This window comes from Patella vulgata, chromosome 8 (assembly GCF_932274485.2).
Source record: "Patella vulgata chromosome 8, xgPatVulg1.2, whole genome shotgun sequence".
Taxonomy (NCBI): Eukaryota; Metazoa; Mollusca; class Gastropoda; family Patellidae; genus Patella; species Patella vulgata.
In genome coordinates this window covers 13492439-13517391 of record NC_065886.2, presented here as the reverse complement: position 1 = coordinate 13517391, position 24953 = coordinate 13492439, and the positions used below count along the sequence as shown (strand labels likewise).

At 36.8% G+C, this 24953-nt stretch overlaps 1 protein-coding gene across 1 annotated transcript in view; it reads left to right on the top strand.

The window, feature by feature from the left end:
- LOC126829457 (sodium/glucose cotransporter 4) overlaps nucleotides 1-24953 on the top strand; it is a 55446-nt gene that overhangs the window by 7305 nt on the left and 23188 nt on the right. Inside the window, exons 2-4 of the mRNA XM_056102967.1 lie at nucleotides 2178-2249; nucleotides 4590-4694; nucleotides 22959-23018. Coding sequence (XP_055958942.1) covers nucleotides 2178-2249; nucleotides 4590-4694; nucleotides 22959-23018 — 237 coding nt within the window. The remainder of the gene's footprint in view (nucleotides 1-2177; nucleotides 2250-4589; nucleotides 4695-22958; nucleotides 23019-24953) is intronic.

The window sequence follows — 24953 nt, the reverse complement described above, 5'->3', positions numbered from 1 at the left end:
TTCAAAATTATAAATACGAATTAGAATTGGTCCATTTCAATCAATATTGATGTTATCCCACCGTGAAAATATGGTATACTAATATCCAATAATTAACACACAATGGACATTTATAATGAATACACGACGTCGTGCACTCTATGGTTTCCACCGCCATTTAACGTTTGATTAATACTGGGCGAGATTGTTCAATTGGTAATAAAGACTATTAATTAGACACTGAGATGATTGGAGGGTATTGGTAAGTTTGTCCGGCTCGTCAGAAGAAATATGATAAGTTGCCAGGAAACGAAACATACACCCACAGCAACTAAATCGTCCGGACAGTCAACAACGGTTGTCGCATATTTCTTCCTGTGTAGCTCATGAGAGATTTTACAAGACACTGATATCAATTTCATACAACAACTTTTGTCAATAGAGCGTTCACAGGGGGTTTTCCACATAGAGAATCTCTAGAAGCCATTCACGGCGGAGATCTATTCTCAAAGTAGATTGTTCTCTATGTGCAGAATGATGTCTGGCGGTGCGATAGTTAATCGAGGACAGTATTGCCCAGTTAAGCCGTAATTGCAAAGAGAAGATAATCAGTGTGGTCAACGATATATACCACGAGCATTCGCGTGAAATAGACAATGAATGTAATATAAACTCAGTAACTCTTAGCGTTTCCAGGGTTTGGGTGATTTTCGGTTACAGGGACAATAACTCCATATAATATTGATGAACAAGTCTGCGATTCTACAAGCGTTCACCTTATGATATGTCAAACATACACAGCAAGCTGAAAAATAAAATCAAGAGTGTTGTCAAGGGCAATGCTGTTATGATCTAATAACTGAAGGAAATTTGATTTGCTAAAATATATCTACTTAACTAAATACCGAAACAATCCGAAAAATATCGGAAAATTCCGCAAGATATGTATAAACAATTACATTCTGTTGGAAACAACAACTTAACTACTAGAATAAAGGATTCTGGCTATTATAGATAATATATTTATAATTCAACTATCATGCAATCTATTGTTCGTAGAGCAAGTTACCCCGAGGGATTTATTAGAGATAACCAATCCTTACATTCTAGACTTTATCTTTTGGTGCAAATAGGTCTTTGAACTGGGTTCACCGTCTTTCTTAAGACGCATTATCACAAACAAACACTAGTTGCTGGAAAATGAATTACATCGTAATCTCTATAGGGAAGTTAATAAATCGAGTAATTGATTTAATCAGATTATAAGAGACACCAATGTACTCTGCGTTTATATAAACACTTTCACCGGTATTTGTCCTCGACATTTACGATCTGAAAAAAAAACAACCCAAGATGAAATGAAATGGGGGTTAACGTACAACTTGTGTGCTCCGACCAAACCTCTGTAGGTTACTGGTGCGATGTGAGGATGCTTTAGTGCTTTAAAATTTTAGTATTATTGGAAAACGAATTAAATTGGGGTTTAACGTCCTACCGTTCTTTTTCTACTTGGTTAATGAAGACAGGCATATGCCATACGGTTTCCTGAGAGGGAAATTGTGCCAACACAGCGGTGCTACGCCTTACTTTTATTTCGAATTCCAGCTGCCAATGGTTTCACTGAACCTCGTGGCCAGATTTTCAGTCCTGGCTCAATAACAAGGGGAAAACACGCCGGAAAATTGCGAGGAACATTTTCGGCCAACACCGGGAGCGAACCGGAGTCCTCCTGGTTAACGAGCCAGCGTCTTACTCACTAAGCCACCGTGCTTCCCATGATAAATACATGACTATCGATTTGAAAACGTACTTCCTTCGAAACACTTCAAAACAAATGTTTTTTGATAATATACAAAAAGCGTAACAAACATTTGTGTTTGGTTTTAAATTCTCTGTCATACTAAACATACGCGAATTTTGAGAAGGTATTTATGCCGCTTCCTTAATAAAAATAGAAAAGGTTTATTTAGTAGTTGTGTATGACACATGTGAAAGAGAGTAGAACCGTACTACAATTTTAAAAATATGGTGGCCATTCAGGACAGAGAACCCTTCTCTTTATAAGTAGATATAGTTTTCTTTGTGCAGAGTGACTCTTTGTTTGACTTTCATTATAGCACTTTCGGACTTAAATTTAGTTTTGTTTAACCTATTTTAATAAATATTTCTATATTTTCTTTTTATTTTTCATGATTTAGTCGATGTGCAGAAAGAACAGGGAGAGTGTTAAAGGATATTTTCTGGCGGGTCGTAATATGATTTGGCTTCCGGTAAGTTTACTTACATTACGTATATTTATATCTTCGCTATATATATACAGCTATATATTTACAGATGCATTATGTAAGATTTAGATAAAGAGATGACTGTTCTCGATATAATACTTAAAAAAAATAAATATTAAAGTGAAAATATAAAGATATATTGAAAATTTCATTCAAATCACTTTATTCTAAGCGACGTTATGACTGATTTGTGATTTAGGTTAGATTGTTTATTATGTAACTAAAATAAGGTATACTTACGAGTGGAATGAAATATTATATATTTGTGGTTTGTATATATTTATTTAAAAACGGTTATGATAAAACTAATGTCATGTACAACCGGGGAATCTAAACCAAACCAGTTGACTCAATGACAGACCTTGAGGCCCAGATACAGACTTCTAATAGACCGATTTAGCTCTTAGATAATGCATCTTTAACAAATAGTCTGTATTACCGAAATTCAATTTGTTTTGATTATTATGTTTAAATGGTGGAGACATGACCTGGGAAATCAATTTGGTTTATCCTGCCATGCTCCCAATTTAATAAAAATCATTGAAATACTCTTGTCTTCGTAAAGCGTTCGCGTATTCATTGTTCCACTGCTTCACCCGCAATATGGCGCGAATATAGTTAATTCGCTTTTCATTTTGAGTGACGTGTGTATCACTACAGGCCCGGGACTGTACAGCACAGTGGACGCTAGCCCTACGGATCCATTCACTTGGTCTGATGTGTATGTTTGTTGTTTGTGATGTCTGTATAGTGTGTCTTCTCCGTAGAATTGTCTTGTATATTTGCTTGTGTGTGGTGCAGTCCCCCTGTACTTACTATAGTTGTAACGACAGACACACAGCAGCCATGGGTGTTTGGCAAAATTGACAAGGACCGTTTATGCAGTCAAGAAGTCATACCTCTATCGTGTTCACAAGCTTGGAAATAATCTGTTACAAATAATAGCCCCAATCACGTCACGTGGATTTAGGAAAAGGAGAAAGAGAAGAACTACATTATTCGTCCAGGAGTTAGCAAAGATTTGATTAACATCTCGAACAAAAAGATCTGAGGTCTGAATTAAGTAGAATGTGATCGGGTCCCCCTAAACGCAACTCTTAAAGATGCAGTATGTAAGATTAAGATAGAAAGCTAACTGTTCTCGCAATACTAGTTAAAAATAGATAATAGGGAATATCTTGACGTTACGGTTGTAGGGAGAATAGCAGAGTCTCGATTGTCACTGATACCGGCGTTACCATACTAAACAAAGTCTCGATTATCCAATTCTTAATTAAATCATTAACCGCCAATGATGTTTAAATCCGGTGAAAATCTAGAGCAACTGATGGGATTCAGAGTTGATTATGGTCTTGGCAAGTTAATAAACGTCTAATTTTTAACTCTTGAATAATGAATCAGGGAACACCATTTACTAATTCCGGACATCAAAACGTTTATACTCGAGGTGTTAATTATGTCTTTCCTATTTCCTGGACTGAAATAGTGTTTGTTTTTCAGGATGTCCTGTTACTAAAAGAATTAACGTTCCCGATATCCGGGACACTCGGTTATTTGCACGTGGTGAAATGTCTCGGGTGCTAAAAACACATAAAATAAACGTCGCACGCAATTATCATTAATTATCCGGGTCACATGTCCAATCTCGTGAGTTTTCTCCGATTTCTCTGGTTTCCCGCTACATGCAAGCGAATTATGGAAATAAAATTGAACCATGTTATTCCCGAAATGATCTGGTTTATGTTGATGAGCTGTTGTGGCTCAGTGGGTAAGGCGTTAGTTCGCTAACCTGGAGGTTCATATTTGATCATATTTTCCGGCGTGGTTCCCGTTGTCAGTGGTGTAGGACAGGGGGCCTGACAAGGGACAATGTATAGTCGTTCGGGTGCAAGTAAAAGATCACTTGGCAGATGAAATTCAATATAAGATTAGGTCGTAGTGCCGCTGTATGGGGCAAAATTCCCCTTAAAGCACACTGTATGCACGTTTTCATTAGTCCAATGGGGCAGAACAGTGGGACGTTAAACCTCATTTCATTTCATTTCTAGTTTGTGTCGATTGGACGTTATCTCTCCCTATATAGCACACAGGGCCTCGGCTATTGGTCCAATCCTAACGAGGGGACGCTTTTGACCCCCGTTCAGCAGCAACTACATCGGGAGAGGGTGAGGGGGGCAGGCCTGACAATCTCATGGAAGCTTCTCGGATTCGGAACCTCCTCTATTAGGGAGTCCGCGTTATACATCCTAGATCACTCGAAACAGAACAAATCAGGTACAAGACATTGTGTATCATAGAAAAAGTATTGTTTATTTCTATTTTCAGATAGGTGCTTCCATGTTTGCCAGTAATATAGGAAGCGAACATTTTATAGGATTGGCAGGAAGTGGTGCTGCTTCAGGAATAGCTGTTGTTGCCTTTGAATGGGGTGTAAGTTTTGAATTGTCTTTATAGAATTAACAAAGATGCAATATGTGAGAAGAAAATCTTGCCTATTGCTTTATTTAGACACGCCCATAATCATGGGATTCTAGACCATGGGATAGCTTAGGTATTACATGGATAATACATTCTGGCTTCAAGTCTTATTTAAGTTATTATTTAGACAAGCTCATAATCAACTCTCTAGGTCATTGGACGGTCTTGGTATTAAGTGGAGTAGACCTCCCGAGCCATTTAATCAGTTAATTAGCATATCAATGTCAATCGGAACTTCGCTATTCTTGTCAAAACTTCAAATATTCGTAACTTCGCCCAGAAGAAAGTAATAGAATATTTCAAATATCTATTTCGGAACTTCTGTAACGAGAACGACCAGCTCTTTATCTACATCTTACATAATGCATCTTTAATTTACTCACTGTTTACACTGCACATGCAAATTGTAGTTTAAATCAAAGAATGTGACCGGTGATTTCTTTTCAGGCAGGAAACCGACGTGGCTCAGTGTTTAAGACGTTAGCTCGCTATCCTGTGGGTCCAGTATTCGATCCTGGTGTTCTACGAGAAAGTTCATCCGGATTTTCTAGTGTGGTTCCCCCTTAAGAGTTATGGTAATGGCCAGACACCACGTTAAGTCACGTGTACACATTGCCGCTGTTTGGGAAAAAGCTTCCCTCTTCCCTCTTAGTACACTGTATAGCGTATGTGTATCTTCATAAGCCCAATCGGTGCAGAACAGTAGGACGTTTTTCGTCCCATTCGAACGAGTAGTCCTCTTTGCAAGGCCAATGAACTTTCTCGATGGAGGTCATTCGAATGTATGTTAATTGAAGAAATTTCTGTAAATTACAGGAAAAAGATAAAATTATCCTGATAATTTTTGTTTCCGGAATTTTAACAAAAATAACTACGATACCCCCCCCCCCCCCGCCCATACTTATGGAATTTAAGGCGACGTTCGAAGAGTATTCTCTCAACGTTTTCAAGCTAATACCGCCTATCTTGTCATTGTATATTTTAACCTATTGTGTCACAAGCCTTTGATCTAGTTGTTATCATGTATGGTTTCGGTTAAGTTATATTTGCCTCTTATCTGTATTGCTTTATTAGCTTGATAACGTTGAGATAATACTTTGCCAAACGGGGAACGGGGAATAAGTAGGAATCAGCCCAATAACTTTTCGATGTACACCGCAGAGATCGTGGCCACCCGTGACGCTATATAATGGATCTCCCATCAAAGGACTAGTAAGATCGTAGGTGGAAGTGCACGTTAAACACCAGGTACGAACGAACGTCATAGCGAGAGACTTACTGAGCAACTTGGTTTCAATCCAATATATGACTTTTGAATATTTTGTAGTTTTGGGTTTTGGATTTTAGTTTTAGGGTTGTTTTCTTACTTTTGCCCTAGTTGGAAACGTTTATACCTGGGTAATAACCTTTTCACCTAGGTGGTAACTCACGTGTTACTAACTGGCCTCGTTCGATCTTGCGCCCTCTTAAATTAAAGGACGGATAACACCACCAAACTTACCAGGATTTTGTTTTTCTGTATTTGAAAATAGAATGTATGTTAATTGAAGAAATTTCTGTAAATTACAGGAAAAACGAATACGGATAAAATTATCCTGATAATTTTTGTTTCCAGAATTGTTTATGTTTTTTCACGGATTTTAACAAAAATAACTACGATACCAGGCTTTTGTTTTTCTGTATATGAAAATAGAATTTATGTTAATTGAAGAAATTTCTGTATATTACAGGAAAAAACACATATGGATAAAATTATCCGGATAATTTTTGTTTCCGGAATTTTTAAACAAAAATAACTACGATATACCCCCCCCCCCCCGGCCATACTTATGGAATTTAAGGCGACGTTCGAAGAGTATTCTCTCAACGTTTTCAAGCTAATACCGCCTATCTTGTCATTGTATATTTTAACCTATTGTGTCACAAGCCTTTGATCTAGTTGTTATCATGTATGGTTTCGGTTATTTTATATTTGCCTCTTATCTGTATTGCTTTATTAGCTTGATAACGTTGAGAGAATACTTTGCCAAACGGGGAACGGGAAATAAGTAGGAATCAGCCCAATAACTTTTCGGTGTACACTGCAGAGATCGTGGCCACCCGTGATGCTATATAATGGATCTCCCATCAAAGGACTAGTAAGATCGTAGGTGGAAGTGGACGTTAAACACCAGGTACGAACGAACGTCATAGCGAGAGACTTACTGAGCAACTTGATTTCAATCCAATATATGACTTTTAAATATTTTGTAGTTTTGGGTTTTGGATTTTAGTTTTAGGGTTGTTTTCTTACTTTTGCCCTAGTTGGAAACGTTTTTACCTGGGTAATAACCTTTTCACCTAGGTGGTAACTCACGTGTTACTAACTGGCCTCGTTCGATCTTGCGCCCTCTTAAATTAAAGGACGGATAACACCACCAAACTTACCAGGATTTTGTTTTTCTGTATTTGAAAATAGAATGTATGTTAATTGAAGAAATTTCTGTAAATTACAGGAAAAACGAATACGGATAAAATTATCCTGATAATTTTTGTTTCCGGCATGGTTTACGTTTTTTCACGGATTTTAACAAAAATAACTACGATACCAGGCTTTTGTTTTTCTGTATATGAAAATAGAATTTATGTTAATTGAAGAAATTTCTGTAAATTACAGGAAAAAACACATATGGATAAAATTATCCGGATAATTTTTATTTCCGGAATTTTTTAACAAAAATAACTACGATATACCCCCCCCCCCCGCCCATACTTATGGAATATAAGGCGACGTTCGAAGAGTATTCTCTCAACGTTTTCAAGAAAATACCGCCTATCTTGTCATTGTATATTTTAACCTATTGTGTCACAAGCCTTTGATCTAGTTGTTATCATGTATGGTTTCGGTTATGTTATATTTGCCTCTTATCTGTATTGCTTTATTAGCTTGATAACGTTGAGAAAATACTTTGCCAAACGGGGAACGGGGAATAAGTAGGAATCAACCCAATAACTTTTCGGTTTACACTGCAGAGATCGTGGCCACCCGTGATGCTATATAATGGATCTCCCATCAAAGGACTAGTAAGATCGTAGGTGGAAGTGGACGTTAAACACCGGGTACGAACGAACGTCATAACGAGAGATTTACTGAGCAGCTTGATTTCAATCCAGAATGACAACTCGATTTCAAAACCAGCAGTTATGTTGGAAATCAGAAATCTGTATCAAAACGTCCTAGAGAAAGGAAGCAAATTAGAACTCGTGTGGATTCAATCACACGTGGACATCAAAGGAGGCAGATCCAATCGCAAACGAAGGTCTTAAGGACAGCAGCACCGTTCCGCACCATAGACTACAGCATCACAGAAATCTACAGTATGGTTAAAAGACAGATCATCTCAATATGGGAACTGAACCTTGTTGAACTTGATACATAAAGATCTACACAAAGTCAGCGACCAATAAGAGATATATGTAAACTTATATGGAAACTAGGAGTAACAGAACGTCTGCGAGACTTCAAATACCAAGCCATCGTCTGTGAGTGCGGCGAGGAATGTACCATCAGTCATGTGCTGGTTGACTATGAAGTATACAAGGAGGGGAGAAGGGAACGAGTGGGGATGATGCGGAACAACAACATAACTCTCAACACGTGGAATTTACTTTTGCTGAGACCAGAAATAAAACTGCGAATCTTCGAACTAATCCACGATCTAGTGACTCTTGTTGGATTAAGTAGAATAGTGAAGTAAGAGAGGGTCACGGTCAGGCGGACCCGGCATCTAAACACTAGTCTACTAAATATGTACCAAAGCTGCAGAGTAGGGAAGGTTGCGATCAGTACCGGTCAGACACCTAAACACTAAACCTACAAAGATGACATCTACCAATCCAGAAAACGTACGTAACTAACGTACGAAAATTAAATGGTAGCTGGCTTTTTTTTTCGCACGTATACAGTGAATGACCATTTTGCTCAGTAATCCCAGCCAGAATTTGGCTATTTTTTTTTAAATTGCGCTAAAGTTTTAAATTTTTGTTTAGAACTGAAATAAATTAACTTTTAGTCAATCCCCACGATAACAACATTAGCAGAATTGATTGTGTATATCTGAAATAGACACGACCGAAGCACAAAATAGTGCCAATATGCCGACGTCAAATCTAGAGTTGTAGATGATGTTTTTTTTTGTGAAAAATCATTGGAAGAAGCGATACGACGTTCTGTACGGGTTATACAGTCCTAAAGGCTGCAAGAAGGCTATTATTTACAATGTAACATTGTGTCTTGTAATGTTGATAATGATCATAATGATGGTGTTTACATTTGTTTGTTGATGTGACCTCATGACCTGTGACGTTTAGATAACGTCATATGGATATCATGGCTATTCACTGTGTCAGAGTCACTTCTCTGCAGGTAGGGTGAGTCTGTCGTTCAGTTTGTCCAGAGAAGAGACACATATGTCCGCATAAATATTGTCTCTATAGATCAACTACCAAACGATATGATTTGTATTAAATAAAGACCAGAACTTCCCAATAAACCACTCCATGGTCTAAGGCAGTAATAGGAAGGATTGCAAAATCATATTCTAAATATATAGGAAGAAGCTTCGGCGAAAACACTTTAGTGGAAGGAGATACGATACAAAATCAAGGTACTACTACTACTACTACTACTTGCTTTATTGGCTTGATAACGTTGAGAGAATATTCTTGGGAATCTCGCCTTAAAATTATACACTAGTGGCTGTTTTCTACGCTGGCCCATATATACGACTTTTAAATATTTTGTAGTTTTTGGTTTAGGTTTTTAGTGTTAGGTTTGTTTTCTTACTGCTGCGCTAGGTGCAAACGTTTTCACCTCGTTGATAACTTTTCACCCAGTTGATAAATTTTCACCTGGATGATAACCTTTTCACCTAGGTGGTAACTCACGTGTCACTAACTGGCCTCGTTCGATCTTGTGCCCTCTTGAATTAAAGGAAGGATATATCTTGGGTTGAAGCTGAGGCCCCAATAAAACCATCAAACGTTATTTGTTTCATATAAAGTTACGTTAAGTATCATCAGGATGAATATATTTACATATTAATCAATTGATTAACTGGAGCTTAAGGTCGCACTTAACGACTGCATTGTAAGGTTAAGTTGCGACAACCTAAAACCAAAATACGACAAACCCCTTAACTGCAAAATATTTAAAAGTCGTATATGGGCCACCGTAGTTTTTCATAAGTATATGTTTCCGTTTTCACTCTATCCCGTTTCTAAATGTCATGTAAAGATTACGGTAAAAAAGTTGATGCTCAAGATTTGTAATTAGACATTAAAAAGAACCTGATAAAAGGTGATTTTATTTTACGATGATGTTTACACGTTTAATGTTTCTGTTATTCTCAGATGAATAAAACACCAGACGTTATTTCTTTTATATCACTTATTTTTTGTCTAAAATTACCCGGGTGACATTAAAGTAAGTCTCTAGCTCAATGTCATACAAAGTCTTCGACTTTGAAAACACGAAGTATTTGTCAATTTAAATCAACATTGATGTTGTGATCTTATCGAGAAAATGTGATCTGATATCCAATATTTAGGACAAAGTAAACATTTTACCTTTGGTACACGAATCGTATACAATAATGCGTTTCAGCCCCATTTGTAACAAGGGACTCGAAAAACGCGGCTAGACATATTCCACAAGTCATGTCAAACGGTGACGGCATATGCTTATCTGGAGAGCATACGCAATAAATACTATCGTTGTAGACTGGAATAACCAGACGCCAGAGATTGCCAAATATAACTGATTAGAAATTAGAGTAAAAACAGAAACGATTGAATGTAAATCAGTTCATATACATTCATATTACATTATTATATGCGTTGCGACACATTTAAAGGCTCAATACCACTCTTGTTGTAACTGAATAATATGTCCCAATCTTTATTGTGGTAAACAAATTGTATTATTTTAGAATATTTCAATTAATTGATGATACAAATTTCATCTTAACACACCTTATTTCGAACCCTCTAAACAAGTAAAATAGGATGTAATGGATAATTTACACAACAGGTAGGACACTTAAACATCTAGTACTTAGATAGAGATATTATTTATTTTCTGGAGCTTTCAAGCCAGCAAGAGTGTTATTGTCCCTTTAAGAAGAACATATTCATCGGTTATTTATTAGACTTTGGTTTATTTTGTTTTGCTTGAATGTTTTTTTTTAAATTTTTTTTTATAAAGGTAAATAAAATAAAAGTCCAGAAACGTGAAACGTGAAAACGTGCATCGGTTATTTATTAAGTCTTGGCTTATATTTTGCTTGAAAGTTTTTTTAGTTTTTTTTTTAATTCGAGTAGAAAAAAATAACAACAAAGAAATTAAAAGTTTAATGTGTAAAACTTGCACAGTTAGCAAAATTATTGCTTTATTATTGTTCTTAGTACAAATATCTCCCCATACCACAGCGGTTAGCTTGTTTCTTTTTATCATTTTTTCCTTATTTTTTTTTTATGGGGTAAAAAAAAAAATAAATAAATAAAAGCACAGAAATTAAAGGTATAATATGTAAAACGTGCACAACTGCCAAGGATATTTTACGTGCAAGCCAATGTATACACGGGGCCTCGGTTTTTGGTCCCATCCGAACGACTAAACAGCTGTCCTTGTCAGGCCCTCCGTCCTTCACCACTGACAAGGGGAAAGCACGCGGGAAAATCGGCATCAAACACGTGCCCTCTAGGCTAGCGAGCCTTAGACACCGTGACTCCCAAAGTATTTATGGGGTCACGTAACAGAAGTGGGCAAGGCGTCGGCTTGCTAGATTTGGGGTACCAAGTTCGATCACGGTGTTGGTGGATAAAAATCCTCTGGGCTTTCCGGAGCGATTTCCCCCTTAGTGGCGGTGCAGTACGTAGGGCCAGGCAAGGGCAGTGTCTTTTCGTGCGAATGGGACGCAAAACCGAGGCGTGCACGTAATAGAGCCCTTGGCAGTTGGAATTTGAAATAAAGAATAGACCATAGTGCCGCTGTCTGGGCAAAATGTACCTCATAGTACACGGTATGTCCATCTTCATTAGGCCAGTCGGTACTGAAAAGTAAGATGCTAAATCCCATTTCAATCCATTTAATGTTCAACGATGACTGTAGAACATTGACCAAATGCCATCTCCATCCTATATTTAACCGATTTCAAGCTCTTTAACACATCACGCGTAAATATGACAGTTCTAAATAGGAATTCGTGACGTAAATGTCGTGTTGATACGCTGTCCCTATACTAATGTCTATTTTGATTTTCAAGTCTGAAGCGCTTATTATAAATTACCCGTTAATATAGATTTTTAAGGAGCAATAGCCTGTTATCTCTGAACGTCAATTTCATACATATTTAATGCAGATGACAGCTATTTTAAAACCTGTAATGCAATGACAGCTCTGTAGACAAAACCATCACCAGCCAGGTATTTTCCGCTTGTGAAGCAACAATCATTTGTTAGGCAACCGTCCATGTGCTTTATATATATTTTATTGCGTGCAATCGCGTACAATTAACTGACAGGCGGCGTTTTAGTGAATGCCACTACTGATCAACTGATTAATCAAAATTGCAATTCTTTGTCCACATTTGAACCAACTTGAAGGCCGGCATTTAGTAGGATCGCAGGATATTTTAGTTTGTAAATAAAATGAAACGAAATGGAGTTTAACGTCCTACTGTGCTGTCGTGCTTGGGCTAAGTAAGACGGCACCGTACAGTGTACCATGAGGAAATTTTGCCCGGACAACGGCACTGCAGCCTACTCTTATATCGAAATACAAGAAGAAAATCGATCTGATATCTGATGTTTGGGAATGGAATTTACCAATTCCATGTCTGGAAATAAGTAAGCATGCTGTATATTGTAAACGACACCCGTTATTTCTAGATATATTGTTCCCATTCCAATAAACCAATGACACCACCGTCTCGCCGTGGGGGAAAACGTCTTGTCTTTCGGATGGGACAAAAAACCGACATTACGGTCCTATTTCAGACTGCTTTCATGGCAAAACGTCCACCGAGGATGCAGTAAGCCCATGTTCATCAGCTTTATCGGCGGAGACAAGTAAACCATGAACAGTGCAACGGGACAGAGGGCCAGAAGGAAAACGTACAGTCGTTCGAATGGAACGAAACACCGAGGTCCCGGATACATGTTGACGTGCACGTAAAAGACTCATTGCCAGTTCGAACTCGAAATAAAGAGTAGACCGTTGAACCGCTGTCCAGGCAAAATTTCCCTCATAACACACTAAATGACGTACATGTATGTTGTCTTCATTAGCCCAGCCAGGGCACAACAGTAAGACGTTAAACCCCATTTCATTTTATTCCAATTTGAACAGTGGACTTCCATCTTTAAAAATCCCATTTGGCCCAAGACGCACTATGTTTAAACCCAACATAAGACATCATATGTTTTCAACTGCCTTTTATCTAGATGATAACACATAATCAGTCTCTTCAAAAACACGTAATTTAGATGAGAAAGAAAATCAAAAGATTATAGTGCAGGAAGAACGCACCTATGAATTATTATAACGAATTATTTGTGGACAAAAGACACGTAAATACTAATTTTATCGCCGAACTATTCCCGTAGGTGTATAAACGGTGTCATTAGTCTATGGCTATAAAGCACTATATACTGACAAGAAAATCTGTTCTCTTTCAAATACATTCATGTATATATCACAGTTATTATTCTTTTTGGGTTCAATAATTTACAGTGGGAAAATGCTTTTCAATATGGCCGCGCGACACGGGCTCAATACCGCCTACATCACCGACAAAATAATTGTTGCGAGGTTTTAATTGAATCGTGCTTAGTAAACTTGTATTAAACATACATTATGCAAGAGCCAAATCTGCTTATTACCGGCCTTTCTTTAGGCCTGACATGTTATCTAAATTATTAATCAGACATTAATTAACTTATCCAGTCCATAAATGAAATAGGGTTTAACGTCCTACTGTTCTACATCGACCGGGGTAAAGAAGGGGCACATACGCAACACTATGAGAGATATTTTACCAGTGATTGCCAATAAAACAATTAAAGATAGATTGTTCAAGAGCTAAATCTGCCTATCACAGGTCTTTCTTTAGGCCTTAAATGTTATATTATTTATTAATTAGACATTTATTAACATGACAAGCCCATAACCAAGCCCTTTAATCAACATTTTAAGTAGATTAGACCGGTTCGGCCATTTAATGATTTCATTTACAAATGGGGAAGCTAGGTTAAGTCTCAATTATACCAGTACTGTGTTTACGATGATAAACAATCAAAACACACATCTTGTCAAAACTACAAAAAATGAGAGCTTGCCTCAGAATAAAGTAATTTGAATAAAATTTCCAGTACATACTTTTCTATCTAATTTTGTCTAATACAAAACACAAAATCATATTTTGCCGATAGCCCAGACGAGAGCATGACGACCGTGTTTTATTAACAAAAATATACACATGAATACGTTAATATCATACAGATGAAGGAATATATACATGGATACGTTAATATATAGAGAATCTCCTACCAGTCTTTTTTGATATCAAAAAATATCAACACAAGTTGATAAAGTAACAAAAAACGAGGCTCTGCCGAGTTTTTTTTACTTTATCAACGAGTGTTGATATTTTTTGATATCAAAAAAGACGAGTAGGAGATTTTATTTATCACCCAATCCCTTCTTACATGCACAAATAGATAAATATAATTTTTTGCTGTAGATTTCACTTTTACTGAACATTACGGCGTAGTGATACAGCAATTCAACCATTGCAAAGTCCTTTATATTGACCCAGTGTTTCCATCAAGATCAATTGAATAACTATAGTTCATTTTTAATCAAACAAAAGGTACTTTTAATAAGAAATGAACTGTTCTTTGAAAATAAAAAAAGTAGTTCCTCTCAAACTGACCAATCAAATTCATGTAAAGCGATATCTCCTAGATTATGAAATATATCACACAAGCGATATCTACTGTAGAATGTATTATTGGGTGATAAAATACAAATAATGGAATATAACAATAATGGAATATATACATGAATACGTTAATATAATACAAATAATGGAATATATAAATGAATGCGTTAATATATTACAAATAATGGAATATATAAATGAATGCGCTAATATAATTCAAATAATAGAATATATAAATGAATATGTTAATATAATACAAATAATGGAATATATAAATGAATATGTTAATATAATACAAATAATTGAATATATAAATGAATACGTTAATATAATTCAAATAATGGAATATAACAATAATGAAGAATAGACACAAAAGTTATTCCTGTACAATTTACTATCCAAAACGCTATTTACAATGACATCAAAATAATGCTAAAAGATGAAATACATATTGACCTAAAAGTCGATACTTTTATCCATCAACGACGACCTCGTCGGCCGGGAAAACTAGACCTAAAAAGATCTTTGATCAAAAAAGCTCTGGAACCTGGGTTCGAATTCAATAATCGTCTCCAGAAATTTACCCGAACGGTATAGAAAATCTTTGATATAAACAATAAATGTGATCAATTGTTGTTGTTGACAACTCGCGGTGGACTAGAAGAATGAACTACTTTCTAACTCCCGCCTTGATCACGTGACGCAGATCACGTGCCAGTGATTTATACGCTTAATGTCCGATGATCATAATTGAGTACATTGAATCATACGGTAAATCTTTTAACTAGAAACGAAAATGGCGAGATGGTATTGATGTCTAAATCCGGTATAGCCGTTGTTCCGTGTCTTGTCAATTTATAACCAGAGAATGTATCTTCTAGTTCGTATTTAGAATCCATTTTAATTGTTGCCGTCTCACACGTATAGCCTGGCACCATCAATTCAGAAGTGTCGACATCCATTGCACTCGTTTCATTCTCTGATATAGTTTGGTCCATGTTTATTTGGGTTTCTTGGAGATTTGCACCCATTTCTTTTGGTGGCGCAAGGCTGTCATCCATTTTTTCTAATTCATCATCATTATCATCATCATCGTCATCATCATCTAATAAAATGATTTGATTGTACTGTTTAGGTTTTCGCACCGTTTTATCGTTTTCTATCGTAAACTCTGGTAAACATTCTTTTAGACGTTCCTCAAATTCACTTTCACTAAATGTTTCAATAAACCAGGGATCATCCAGCTGTGGGTTATAAAGCAGATATAGAATTCCTATGACACACCCACCAAGTCCTATCGTCGGATCCCAGTTTGGTTCTTCCAATATATTCAAGCAAACATTTGACTCATGGCGATCCACTCGCGTCATTTCGACTATATTTGGATGGAATATCCTAGTTTCACATTGTATCACGGGTGGCTCATTGGGATAGTCTTCCGTTATTATAAACTGCAAAGAAAGAGAAACGAAATAGATAAATCATAGGTGTTGTAATAAATCCTCCAGTATCATAGGTGTTCTAATAAATCACAAGATATCACAGGTGTTTAAATTAATCATCCGATATCATAGGCGTTCTAATAACTCATAGGATATCATAGGCGTTCTAATAACTCATAGGATATCATAGGTGTTCTAATAAAAAATAAGATGTCATAGGTGTTCTAATAAATCATAAGATATCACAGGTGTTGTAATAAATCATAATATATCATAGGTGTTCTAAGAAATCAGAGGATATCCTAGGTGTTCTAAGAGATCATCAGCTATAATAGGTGTTCTAAGAAATCATCCGATGTCATTGGTGGGATATTTTTACCATTTTATTGCAAATGACAACAGTTCTTTCTTGTTTAAAGCAGGGGTAGAAAGTGGAACGAAACGACTCATTTTTACATTTACAAGGTATCTATCAGTCGTGCTGTACTGAGGACCTAGTCATTCGGATGGGACGAAAACCGAGGGCCCGCGGACATATTGGTGTGCACGTAAATGAACTTTTGACAATAGGAATTCGATGATTAATGCCCAGGCAGTCATAGGACACTGCAAGACGTACAATCGTCTTAGTTAGAAAAGTGGAGCGTAAAACTCTGTTTAATTTCTGAGTCGCCATATTGATTGTTATATTAATAGTGGATGGATAATATGTAGGCACGGCAAGTGAATTATTGAAATAAAATTGAACCATGTTAGTCCCGAAAAAACTTTGTGTCCAGTGGACTCTCTCTCTCTCTCTCCTCTCTCGTTTATTTATAACAACTCTTGGGGATACTTCATTTGCCAAAATGTGCTTTTAACTTATTATGTTCTTACATTGAAAAAATGGGTGGTTCCGTTATAATATCCATCATTAGGTTTAATTTCCAGGCGTAGTATCATAGCACCATCTCTCTCTGTAAGGTTGTCACGATTCTTAAAACTTTCCACCTTAACTTGATAATTTGATATTGAGTCAATATCCTTCATCAATTGTTGGACTTCTTTCAACAATGGTAGAAATTTCATTTTATTGACTATTTTGATAGCAGTTGATACTAAGCTGTGTGGCGTCTCTTTGTGGTATGAATATTAGTAGCAGGTCTCATTTATATACGTTAGTGCAATGAATGAAACAAAAAAGACTGGATGATTTATATCCATTATCGCTCCTCTCTTATCACAGAAAGACCGGATGATAACACCTTTCTTACCTTAAATAACTACCTATTGCTCCGCGAAGCGTTTGACGAGACTTGGCAAACCGCCAAGATATACATCTACACGCTGTGTTGTGTCCCAACATGATTATAGCTGTTCCGCGAAGCATATTGGTTAAATTGACGACATCAGGATACAGACTACCAAGTTTGTTCTCAGGGTGATTTGTACTAAGCCCCCCCCCCCGCACCCGCCCTTTTCATGACGATTTTTATTTACTTTTTAGTCAAGATATAATTAGTTATAGTTTAAATCTATGGGAAAATGTCAACTATTACTACCCCATGTAAAATGTATTTACTATGTAGAGTAGACACACTATAATGTCGCTGTCCGGGCAAAATTTCCATCATAGCACACTGTATGGCGTATGCCCGTCTTCATTAGCCCAGTTCGGAGCAAAACAGTAGGACGTTAAACCCCGTTTCAGTTCATTTCATTTACTATGTAAATGTATATTTCAAGGTTCTATGTTCAACCTCTTTTGGACAAGGAGGGGGGAGGTTAGCGCGTGCGCGTTGTATTATAAGGTCTGTCATTGAGTCAAATGTCGTGGTTTCGATTCTCCGCTGGTACGTGACAAGAAGTAGGGTCGTCTGTCAAGCTTCATGGGTTTTCTCCCACTGCTAAAGACCCCTGCGCACAAGTGAATTGTTGAAATAAAATTGAACCATACATGTATGTTAGACCACAAGCGACCTGGTTTGTGTTCAGTGGACGTTACCCCCCCTCTCTCTCTCTCTCTCTCTCTCTCTCTTGTGAAAACCTAAGGAAGCGACTTGTGTCGTGCCTGCCATTACACTAATATGCCGTGACATCTTATATTAACAAACCATTGCATTAGGTATGTTACAAAGCGGGATCTCTTGAATTACAAATTTTTATTTACCAAGCGCAGGCAATATGGAATATCAAATAACAAATAAGCGAGATATACAGATCTATTGAATTACAATTTGTTTAACAAGCACAGGCTAATATTCAATATCAAATGACAAATAAGAGGGATAATACAGATCTATTGAATTACGTTTTTGTTTTATCAAACTCGGGCTAAATGGAATATCGAATAACAAAATATCCTGTATAGCATTAGTTTTATTTATTAACCCTTTGATGTGGATGTAACGTATGAGATATTTGATTGAGGTTTGGTACGGATCAAGTTTGCGTTTCGTCGAATACTGTTAATATTTTTTCAACTGGCGTGGTTTCGAATCCCCGGTTGTACGTGACAAGGATTAGGGTCGCCTGTCCAACCTCGTGGGTTTTCTTTGGGTCCTCCGGTTTCCTCCCACTGCTAAGAACCCCTACGCGCAAACGAATTATTGAAATAAAATTAAACCATATGTTAGTCCCTAAATGGCCTAGTTTGTGTCGAGTGGACTTTAAACCCCATTTCTTTCTCTCTCACCGTTAATGTTTTAGAGAATTTAGGCCCTCTGTTGACTTAAAGGGGCACAAGGTGAGATTAGATAAAGAGTTAATAAAGATAACGTAAATAGAATATGCTGAATATTTCAGTCAAATTGCTCCTGCACTCTAAACCGAGATCAGCTTTTGAATTTTAGGCTAGCCTCGATCATCATTACTAAAGTCGGTACATTAAAAAAAAAAGTCTCGATTATCCACTTTTACGTTTAATTACTTTTTTAAAAAATGTATTCCAATCCGCTAAATATTGTAGGCTAGCGATGGCATAGAGAGTTGATTATGATGTGGATAAGTTGATTAATGTCTAATTAATAGTTTAGATACCATTTCAGACCGAAAGAAGACCTGCAATAGGCAGATTTAGCTCTTGTATAATGTATGTTTAAAATTAATTTTTTCTGGAATTTCTGTATGTTATAATTTGAGTTATACGATTGAAATTTACTGTTTTACATGGCAACAGTTATATTTAGTGAAAATACAGTTGTATTGAGTTCTGGAATCCAATATAAGAGTCGGACGAAAAGCCGCTGCCCGGACAAAATTTCCCTCCCAGCACACTGTATGGCGTATGCCTATCTTCATTAGCCCTGTCGGAGCAGATTTTCCGACATGGGTTCCCCTTGTCAGTGGTTCTAGTGCTGTCTTGTCGTTCGGATGGGACGAAAAAATGAGGTCCCGTGTATACTTTTGCTTGCACGTAAAAGATCCCCCGGCAGTTGGAATTCGATATAAGAGCGGGGCACAGTGCCGCTAACCGGGCAAAAGTTCCCTAATAGCACAATGTATGGCGTATTCCCGTCTTCATTATTCCAGTCGGAGCAGAAGGCTAAGACTTTAAACCCCATACTATTTCATTTCCTATTGCCAGTGGTTCTTTTACGTGTACACCAGACTTCGAATTTCCTCCAGCCGGCCAGAACGGCCAGAACTACTATGCGTTGTCAAACACCCCCCCCCCTCCTCCCCCTCTTCCTGCAACACTGAGAATTCGGAAACCAAGATGGAAATCCCGGAGAACTATCTTGCCCAATATCTGCATAGAACCCCGACCCCTGATTAGTAGGTCGGTGCCCAACACACTGTGCCACATTAAACAACAATCAATTGATTTAACAAGTACACCAATCCCCTTTTGTCTATAGTGCAATCCTCTAAAATATATCGATACAATCAATTCTTAATAGAATCAGATCTTAATCATCTACGTTCTGGTTTCGATCGACTACAATAACTCTGAAATCCGTAATGAACGAAACAGATGTTGTTTGTACAATCAACTCTCTCTTACACAATCAGAGAGAGAGAGAGAGAGAGAGAGAGAGAGATATTTAACGTTCACTCGACACAAACTAGGTCATTTCGGGACTAACATATAGTTCAATTTTTAATTCGCGTAGTTTTATTTTATTTTGTATTAACTGTGCCACAGAGTAAATACGAGACTAAGCTGCTTTCTCAGACAGAACCCGAAGAATGATAGAACCAGGAAGTCACTCCATATTTAGTATAAGATCTTCACATATTTCTTATTCTTTTATTTTTACCGATTTCTAAAGACAGCATCTCTTCTTAACAACTTTCCTTATATGTTATATTTTCCAGTAAATAAACATTTGGTGACGTTGCCCATTTACTTTAAACCCCCAAAAAATTGTTTATTTACTTTAATGTTCTTGAAAAAATTCTATGACGTATTTTTCTATTTGCATGTCTATACTGACCTCAAAGAAATTTGAAATGTTTGAACAACCAGACAAACACTTATACTTACAAGGATTCGTGTTTAAAGTTATAGTCCAAACAAACGAAATGAAATGGGGTTTGACGTCCTACTGTTCTGCTCCGACTGGGCTAATGAAGACGGATATACGCCATACAGTGTGATATGGGGAAAATTTTGCCAGGGAAAAGGGGACCACGACCTGCTGTTATATCGATTTTGTCGTAAACATTAAGCATAATTCGAGGATTTTGGGAAGTATGTATTGTCTTTCCGTTTAATCAAATTGTAATTTCATATTTATAATTTGTGAGTCTGAAACGTATTAGAACTGCATTACAATACAGGATACTAATTTTTAAACACGGAGACCATTCAGCGCAAAGATCTATTTTCGAAATAGACAGTTCTCAGTGTGCGGAAAGGGTGTAACATTTAAGCTCTTGGAGAAAGAGTGCCTATTTATTATGACACTTTTCGATTTGCTTTTGAAGTTCCAAATGCAAAACACTCATATTTGAATATTTCTTATACAAAGACACTAGCTAATGTGACGACTACTTTAAAACCAATAATGCGCGTTGACAGTTGACGAGAATATTAGAACGATGTTTGCTGAATTGATGGTCAATGGCCTCTCTTAATCGATTTGCAGGAAGAACCATATAAATGTTATGGACATTTCCAGAGGAGATCAAATCGACTGATGATGTATATTCGACGTTTTAGACATGCCGTCCTTATTCATTATCTATGCAATGTTCACATATAGGTAACAGAGGTCAATGGTTTGACCCACGGTACTGAATGTATGATATTTCATTGTTTGTCATAAGCGCTATTTTCCGTAGACGCCCCACCCCACCCCACCCCCCGTATAGGTAAGGTTACACTGACAGGAACTCCGCGGTGTAGTTAATGTTATCCGTAACCTACCAATGTACGTCAAATCCAGAAGATCCAAACCCTAAACAAATTTGGTTCGTCAAAATAGTTAAATCTTGACACGCCCCACTTAATTGACCATCTGTTTAAAAACATTTTATTTCATTTAATATTTAATATTCAACTTCCCAACGACACTTTGATTTACATGTAGCTTTCAAATGTTGTTGGCCCATTCCCAGATCAATCATTTTCGGAAATACACCACTCGTCCTGGAAGCCGAATTTGAGGTCAAATTCACACTTTGGATTAGTTACCAAATTAAAGAAATGGGGTTTAACGTCCGAGTTTTCTACACCAACATGACTAATTACGAATGACCTGCTATGAAGGAAATTGTGGGGAGCGGTGCTTCCGCATGTTCTTCATCGAATCCCATGTGTGAATAGTTCTTCTATGTGCACGAGTACACGTGTGGAAATCGGTTTATTTCCTCCTTCGAACAAATAGATGTATTACCTTACCAAAACCTCCGGCTTACGCCATTTTCACGTAGAAAATGGCTTGGAAATTCTGATAAGCTTTCTCTAACCGAGGACTTCCTGTTCAAGAAACCAGCGCCACACCCATTGAGCGCTGTACAACCCAAACTTAGACTGTCCGTCTACAGTTAACTCCCGAAGTATGAAAGAGGTGGACTTCTCTGTGTGCAGTATGAGCACCGTATTGACGTGATCATTTAATAATGTATTTATCTCCATGTTAACTAAAACCTTGATGATATATATAAAAACAATAATGACAGTAAAGACATAATGTTAATGTTATCGGACTATTATAAGTAGGGTGCCACTAACCAGCATGGGTGGCCCTGCAGGCCTGAATCCACGTCCAATTAATACATCAATAGACCATCACACTTCTTTAGTAGCTTGCTAATAGCATCAACCTTGATTTTAACTGTTTTTATAATTATATGCTATGAAATAAAATCTAGTTACGAGTATGCCATAACGGTAATGCCACACTTTTGTCTATCATTATATAAAAAATATCATCAGACATATTTAGATTCATCTTCTTATACAAAGAGATGTCAAATACATTAGTTTTATCATAACCGTTTTTAAATAGATATATACGAATCACAAATATATAATATTTCATTCTAAGTAGATCTTATTTCATTTATATATCATGTTTAATAACGACGTAACCTATTAATTGCTATTGTCATTGAGTAAACTGGCGTGGTTTCGATATCCCGGTTGTACGTGACAAGGAGTAGGGTCGCCTGCCCACCCCCTATTTTTTCTCCGAGTCCTCCGGTTTCCCCCACTGCTAAAGACCCCCTCCCTCTCTCCCTCTCTCCTCTTCTTCTATGTACGATTTTTTAATTTTCTTCTTCTTTTCCTTCTTTTAATATGTTATATTGATATATATGTTTAATTTAATAATTTATATTATATTATTTATTATATTCAACAGGCTGTGATACTGCTGCTGCTACTAGGCTGGGTGTTTCTACCAATATATCTTACGTCAGGGGTAGGTTGCTTCCCTTTATTAATCAATTATGGCGTGCTTAAAGATGCAATATGCTAGAGCTAAATCTGTATATTGTATGTCTTCTTTTGGCTTAAAATGTTATATTAGGCATTTATTCAGATGACAAGCCCATAATAAACTTTCTAGAATATCGGATGGGCGTGATTTTGAATGGATTAAAACAAGAGCGCCATTTAAACAGACATTATGAAAAAGCTAAATCTGCCTATTGCAGGTCTTTCTTTATGCCTAAATTTTTTATATAAATTATTAATTAGACATTAATTAACTTACCAAGACCATAATCAACTCTCCATGTCATCGGATACTCTTGATTTTCAATATATTTAAATACGATTTGCAGTTGATGATTTAAAGCAAGAATGGGTTATCGAGGCTTTGTTTATTATAGTAACAACGGTAGCAATAATAACTCGTCGATAGCACGGCTCAGAGTGAAGTAATTTGACTGAAATTTTCAACATATTCCCTTTTCATTATCTACATTTAAATATTATAGCGAGAACTGTCACCTCTTTATCTAATCTTACACAATGCCCCTTTAATAATAATAAGACTTTATTTATACCCGTAATACTGGTACTGGACAATCCAGGCTACATTGTTAAAACTTCAAACACTCTTAACTTCATTCCGAATAAAGTAATTTGACTGAACTTATTCATTTTTAATTATCTAATTCTGAATGATTACAGCGAGAACAGCCAGCTCTTTATCTAAATCTTACATAATGCATCTTTAACTCATTACTATAAATAATGTGGTAGTGTACATACGGTTGTCACGCATGTCCGTCGGACTGTCTATATACTTGCAAACAATGTAAGGTTTATTGTCAAACTAGCTAATTACATATTTGCACAGTCATTCCGCTTAACATTAAATCTATATTCGCTTTAAAGCACAGAGATTGTTTTACAAGTAAAAACGACGAACCATATCGGGGCGTAAATTACCCGAATAGTTATTGCCCTTGTCGTCAAACCCTTGGGTCTGCATATTTAGTTTTGTTTGAACGTTTCGCCGGGATTGTTTGACTAATTATCAAGATTGGTCGCCTATCGATCAGTTACTTTTTAAGTTATTGCTGTTATCGTCGAATCGTTCAATCAAAGTCAAGTTTTTTTTTCAAATATCCGCGTTGTAACCATTAGTGTAATTGTAGCTAAGCACGCATATGTTTGGTACAATACAAAAATACATACACTGGTTAAACCCTTATAACGAATATATTTGAAAAAATATGATGGTAATAAACAGCATAAGTGGGCCATCTACGTCATATCTACGTCATAAAATAAGACCATTCCCGTTTCGTGTACATCTCCGTGTTAGTTACTAAAAACAAAACCCCATTTTAACCTTTTTGCGTCTTACTCGAGAAAATATAATCTTAAAGGAACTCTCTTGAGAAGTCGGGATTTATACTGCCGTCAATTATAAGATAAATATGCATTAAATATGCATAATTTTATCCATATTTGATATGCTATTTGACATAGTGACATTTAGCGATTGGAAACTATATAAATCTGGAACAATTATTTGACAGCAATCACTGGTTTATTATACCCATGCACGACATTTCGATAAGATTTGGAGGAAATAGTATGAAAACATAATCTAAGTCTATTAAGAGACCAAGTCAAAAGGAAGCGTGTCAATAACCCCTCGGTGGGCATCGCAACCACTACTGCGGCTTAACTAGCCAGGTTTATTTGGATCATTGCTGTGTAGTCGGCCAATTTCTGAAGAGAGCCGCGGTGGGTCAGTGAGTAAGGTCCTGGCTCGCTAACATGGATGGTTCCATCCCGGCGTGGTGTTCCCTTGTCAGTGATGCAGAACGGGGGTTCTGACAAGTTACCGCGTCTAGTCGTTCGGACTGGACGAAAACACGAGATACCGTGTACATAT